Source organism: Mastomys coucha, chromosome X (assembly GCF_008632895.1).
Source record: "Mastomys coucha isolate ucsf_1 chromosome X, UCSF_Mcou_1, whole genome shotgun sequence".
Classification (NCBI taxonomy): domain Eukaryota; kingdom Metazoa; phylum Chordata; class Mammalia; order Rodentia; family Muridae; genus Mastomys; species Mastomys coucha.
Genome location: NC_045030.1, coordinates 6329441 through 6335917, shown reverse-complemented (window position 1 = coordinate 6335917; position 6477 = coordinate 6329441). Strand labels below are relative to the sequence as shown.

General features: G+C 47.6%; 1 protein-coding gene across 1 annotated transcript in view; it reads left to right on the top strand.

The window, feature by feature from the left end:
• Positions 1-6477, top strand: part of Bcor (BCL6 corepressor) — a 44391-nt gene that overhangs the window by 21131 nt on the left and 16783 nt on the right. The window contains exons 3-6 of the mRNA XM_031341495.1: positions 1-2; positions 830-3698; positions 4357-4410; positions 4897-5083. The exon at positions 1-2 is cut by the window's left edge and continues 70 nt beyond it. Coding sequence (XP_031197355.1) covers positions 1-2; positions 830-3698; positions 4357-4410; positions 4897-5083 — 3112 coding nt within the window. The remainder of the gene's footprint in view (positions 3-829; positions 3699-4356; positions 4411-4896; positions 5084-6477) is intronic.

Here is a 6477-nt window from a genome sequence, read left to right as displayed (position 1 = left end):
GTGTGTAATTAGGGAGTGTATGTGTGTGTGTGTGTGTGTGTGTGTGTGTGTGTGTTTGTGTGCACATGCTCACTCATGCACACAGTGTGAGAAGGGGGAGGGCATCAGGGCCTAGCTATGGATTGCTTTCAATATACCCTGCCCTCATAAGTCCTTATTGCTTGGTCACTTGGAAGCAGGGGCCTTCCATAACCATCTATTCCGTTAATGCTCCGAGCTAGATAAGATAATTCTCTAGCCTCCAGGTAGTTCCTGAGGCTTTACTTGGCCAGTAAAATATGAAACACTGGACTGTCCTTTAAGGCACCAGGGAAAGGAAGTCAGAAGATGCAACCGTACTTTGACCACCAACTCCCAAGCCCCTTTATTGATTTAGAAATAAGATAAGCTAAAAAATTCCTCTTACCCATTGTCCTGAGGAAAATTGTTTCCTGTCCTGTTAAATAATGCCCTTTCTGTGTCCAAGAAATGAATACCCCTCTCCCCAGTCCAACCTGACAGGTTCCACAGGGTAGTGTGTATCCTGTACCCCATAGGAGTGGTGCAGCAAATGTCTTATTTGGTGTTGTCTTTGCTACAGCAAGGACTCTGGACTGCACAGTAGAGTTTGCTCACAGATGAGCAAAATAATGTCTTGGTTTCTAGTCAGAGTGGACCTTTCAGTGCTTGCAGGCTTCAGGAGGATTTGAATGTGGGAGGAGGCAGGGCACTGGACACAGCAAAGCTGTCTTTAATCTTTTCTGTTGGGGTGTTAAGGGTGATGTCATGTGGCCCAGTGGATGATCTTTCTCCTGGACCAGGGCTGCTACTGTGACAGGTGTCCCCCAAGTAACTTGTGGTATTCTTTTACAAAGGTGGATACCAGTGGGGCCCATCGGATCGATGGCCTGGCAGCACTGAGCATGGACCGCACAGGCCTCATTCGGGAAGGGCTCCGGGTCCCTGGAAACATCGTTTATTCTGGCTTGTGTGGATTGGGCTCAGATAAAGGTCGGGAGGCTACCCCAAGCTCTCTCAGTGGCCTTGGGTTTTCTTCGGAAAGAAATCCAGAGATGCAATTCAAACCGAATACTCCCGAGACGGTGGAGGCTTCTGCTGTCTCTGGAAAACCCCCAAATGGCTTCAGTGCTATATACAAAACACCGCCTGGGATACAAAAAAGTGCTGTAGCTACGGCAGAAAGCTTGGGTTTGGATAGGCCTGCCAGTGACAAACAGAGCCCTCTCAACATCAACGGTGCTAGTTACCTGCGGCTGCCCTGGGTTAACCCTTACATAGATGGGGCCACTCCAGCCATATACCCTTTCCTCGACTCGCCAAATAAGTATTCACTGAATATGTACAAGGCTTTGCTACCTCAGCAGTCCTACGGCTTGGCCCAGCCACTGTATTCTCCTGTCTGCACCAGTGGGGAACGCTTCCTCTACCTGCCACCCCCACACTATGTCAACCCCCACATCCCCTCCTCGTTGGCTTCACCCATGAGGCTCTCCACACCTTCAGCCTCTGCAGCCATTCCACCTCTCGTCCACTGCTCAGACAAAAGCCTCCCATGGAAGATGGGTGTCAACCCTGGGAACCCAGTTGATTCCCACACTTACCCCCACATCCAGAATAGTAAACAGCCCCGGGTGACCTCAGCCAAGGCAGTCAATAGTGGCCTGCCAGGGGATGCAGCTCTCCTGTTGCCCCCTTCACCTCGGCCCTCAGCCCGGGTCCACCTTCCAACTCAGCCCACTGCAGAGCCCTACTCCGAGTTTCACAAGCATTATCCCAGGATCTCCACCTCTCCCTCAGTCACCCTGACGAAGCCATACATGACAGCCAATAGTGAGTTCCCTACACCCAGGCTGTCCAATGGCAAGTACCCTAAGGCTCTAGATGGGGGTGATTGTGCCCAATCCATGCCTGGGCACACCCGGAAGACAACGGTTCAAGACAGAAAAGATGGGAGCTCACCACCTCTGTTGGAGAAGCAGACCGTTACCAAAGACGTCACAGACAAACCACTTGACCTGTCTTCTAAAGTGGTGGATGTAGACGCTTCCAAAGCTGACCACATGAAAAAGATGGCTCCCACAGTCCTGGTTCACAGTCGGGCTGCAAGTGGATTAGTGCTCTCAGGAAGTGAGATTCCAAAAGAAACATTATCTCCTCCAGGAAATGGCTGTTCTATCTATAGATCAGAGATCATCAGCACTGCTCCCTCATCCTGGGTGGTGCCAGGGCCAAGTCCTAATGAAGAGAACAATGGCAAAAGTCTGTCACTGAAAAACAAGGCTTTGGACTGGGCAATACCGCAACAGCGGAGTTCCTCATGTCCCCGCATGGGTGGCACAGATGCTGTGATCACTAACGTTTCAGGGTCTGTGTCCAGCTCAGGACGCCCAGCCTCTGCATCACCAGCCCCCAACGCCAATGCAGATGGCACCAAGACCAGCAGGAGCTCTGTGGATACCACGCCATCAGTCATCCAGCATGTGGGCCAGCCCCCATCCACGCCTGCCAAGCACAGTGGCAGCACCAGCAGCAAGGGAGCCAAAGCCAGCAACCCAGAACCGAGTTTCAAAGCGAGCGAGAATGGCCTCCCGCCAACCTCAATATTTCTATCTCCAAATGAAGCATTCAGGTCCCCACCAGTTCCCTACCCTAGGAGTTACCTCCCTTACCCAGCACCAGAAGGCATCGCTCTAAGTCCCCTCTCTTTACATGGCAAAGGACCTGTGTATCCTCACCCAGTTTTATTACCCAACGGCAGTCTGTTTCCTGGGCACCTTGCCCCCAAGCCTGGCCTGCCCTATGGGCTGCACACAAGCCGGCCAGAATTCGTTACCTACCAAGATGCCCTGGGCCTGGGTATGGTCCATCCCATGTTGATCCCACACACACCCATTGAGATCACAAAAGAGGAGAAGCCAGAGAGACGGTCCCGCTCCCATGAGAGAGCCCGTTATGAGGACCCAACCCTCCGTAGCCGGTTTTCTGAGATGTTGGAAGCTAGCAGCGCCAAACTACATCCAGAAGTCCCCACTGACAAGAACCTGAAGCCAAACCCTAGCTGGAATCAAGGGAAAACCGGGGTCAAAAGCGACAAACTAGTCTATGTAGACCTTCTCCGAGAAGAAGCAGATGCTAAGGCTGATGCAGGAGCACCGAAAGCAGCCCTTGTAGCCGAGAATGTGGGTCAGAGCACAGAGGCCACCAAGCCCTCAGCTGACCCCGTGATCCAGCAACACCGGGAATTCATCTCCCTCAGAGAGGAGCTGGGCCGAATCAGTGACTTCCACGAATCTTTCACTTTCAAACAGGCCTCGAGCCAGCCAGTGTTCAGCTTAGGCAAGGATAGTGGTGCAGCAGGAACTAACAAGGAGAACCTGGGGGTGCAGGTAGCAACTCCATTCTTGGAGACAGCTCTGGGCAGCGAGGGCTCTGCTGTGACTTTTGGTAAAACCCAAGAGGATCCCAAACCATTTTGTGTGGGCGGTGCCCCTCCAAGCATGGATGTCACCCCCGCCTATACCAAAGAAGGAACTGATGAGGCTGAATCCAACGATGGCAAAGTTCTGAAACCGAAGCCATCCAAGCTGGCAAAAAGAATTGCTAACTCAGCAGGTTATGTGGGCGACCGGTTCAAGTGTGTCACCACCGAACTGTATGCAGATTCCAGTCAGCTCAGCCGAGAGCAGCGGGCATTGCAGGTGAGCCCCCCACCCGAATTTCACTAACTTTATCAGTTGTCAGTTTTTGTAATGTACAAAGGGGATTTGAGGGAACGTGGTAGGACAGAGCACCAGGCAGATTTGGTTAATGACACTTATGATAATTGGAATGTATGAAATGTGTTCAATAAGGGGTCGGCAGTAGTAGCTTTTAGGAGGTTCATGTGTCTGGATACTTTAAGCTATTCTGTAGATTATATGAGAATTCTACTGGAATGCTGATAACAAGTTGTAATTACTATGAAGGATGTCTAAAGACTGCATGACGTTTACCTAGCAATTGCTTTGATGTCTCTGCCTGTAAGATAACAAATATATCTAGAAGCGTTGCTTAGAATACCGTACTTGATACTTGGTGGAGATGTGTAGCAGTCGCATGTCTGTGGGAATCGTGCAATTTTTTTCACCAAAAAGAAAGAAAGAAAAAAATTCGTTTAAAGGGATAGAGTATGTATTTAATTTGCTAGTGAATTATGATAGATGTTGTATAGGAATTTCCTTAAGATATTTTACTTTTAATTAAAAGATGAATAAAGCCAAATTGTTTTGCAATTGTTAACAAAAAAATTGGTTTATGCTGATAAAAATGGATGAAGTTATCTAAATGATCCATTGAGTGCCCATTTTAATTACATAGATGGAAGGATTACAAGAGGACAGTATTTTATGTCTACCCGCTGCTTACTGTGAGGTCAGTTCTTCAAATTTTTATTACTAGAATCTTCCATAAACCTTTTGAGTTAAATTTCATTTCCAAATATACAAAGGGAAGTTTGTGGGCCATGGTCGTCTTTATTCATTGTACATTTTGTTTCTTTTCTGTTGTGTTTTTCTTTTGTTTTTCTTTGCGCTGTGGCTTTGTTTTATTTTATTTATAACCTTCAAAAGAGAATGTCTGTCTCTATGCAATGGTGTATGTATGGCTATATATACACATTGCGTCTATATCTCTATACACACAGCTTTATGGATAAAGAATGTGTGACTACTCACATATAGACACTCTTAAATTTTATCTGTTAAACTTTAAAATATCTGAGTTGTATCTCATAAATTGTGGTTGGCTTTGGGCAAGCTTTTCTTTGAAAACACTTTCCTTTATAGTATAAGGCACATGAAATAGCCTTTATGGTAAGATGTTGTTTTTTTTTTTTTTCCATCTCCATTTTCTTTCTAGCGTGCAATGATGCGCTTCTCAGAGTTGGAGATGAAAGAGAGAGAAGGTAGCCACCCAGCAACCAAAGACTCCGAGGTGTGCAAATTCAGCCCAGCTGACTGGGAAAGGTTGAAAGGAAATCAGGAAAAGAAGCCAAAGTCAGTCGCCCTGGAAGAGGCCATTGCCGACCAGAACGACAGTGAGAGATGTAAGTAATCTGAGCAGCTGGGCTATAGCATCACATTGGTGAGAGCAGAGCCACCCTGCTTCCAAGGCCTGAGATGGTGAGAGGAAGAGTGATTTGTGGATAATGGCCCAAGGTCCAGTTGGGGACTGCTCTGAGAAAGAGCCTGCTTTGTGGCCTTTAGTGAGGTGATGGCTGCTTGCAGCAGCCAGGAATCTGGCATCTATGGGATTCTTTTCTAGGACTTGGTCTCCCTTTGCAAAGAAACACTAGGCTTCAAAGTGAATGACAGCCCAATACAATGTAGCGGTAGAAAGTAGGTGGTAAGGGTCAGTTCTTTTTTTGAAGCAACTAGAATCATAGATACTCTTTAACCTTGCATCTCTTTAACCTTGCAGGTCTCAGTGGAATGGGGAAAGTACTCAGGGTTTTTTTCTATCTAGGTTTTGTTGAGGTGGGATATAGATTGGTCAAAGTACCAGAAAGATGGCAACAGGTATTCGCTGAGTTTGTTTGCTGTCATTGGGAGTTATCGATAGAACCCAAGAATGGCATGTGGGAAAGGCCTACCAGACAGATGGTAGTTTATGGTCTGGAGTAAATGTGGGGACAAGTAAGCACCTTTCTGAGGACCTTTCAGGCTAAATGATGGGTCCCCTGTTGGACTGGACTTTGGAGAGTTTTAAGGATGTGTGCTGCAATACTTGAAGGTCTTTAGTTTCCTCAGATATCTATGCCTAAGGTTTGAGGCCTTCAGAAACCTTGCTAGGGAAGGTGAAATAGGATGTCAGGGGAAACATTGGAGGATAGCTGTTGCAGAAGCCTCCTAGACAAGTCAGTCAGTGATGTTGAGTGTTTGAGAGCCCTGTGTTGTTGCCCTTGAAGGTATAACACACCTGGTACAGTTCTTGGTGCCCTAAGGAATCTGAGGATTTCTGGCCCAGGGATGTGGTTTTTTGGCTATCTAAAGCACTGTCTTTCCTTCACTACCTCCAGTTCATCCTTAAGATCCAGCAAGTGCTCTTTCTAACCTGCAGCAATAGTCAGACCCAAGAAGGTGTGCTGTGACTTAGTCCTAAAGAAAAAGGTAGTTTTTATGGCAAGTAAGTGACACCCTTGGCCCAAGGGACTCTTGATGTGCGTATAAGTATCCGAACGTTCTCTGTCAAAAGGTGTGTACAGGGCTGTAAAGGGTCTGGCAAAGGAAGGCTTCTTCCTCTCTGGTGCTCAGAGTGGACACAAAGCAATTGAATCACCAGTGCTTTGTGAAGTGCTTGGTGATGAAGGCGGTCCCTAGGAGCTGCGAAGTAGGCAAGGTGTTTCTAGAAGGGAGGAGCTAGCTGCAAGTGGGAGTCCCCTTTGTTCTGAGTGAACACTGAGAGATGTAAGAGGTTGAGAGGTTGGACAGCTTCCAGCCT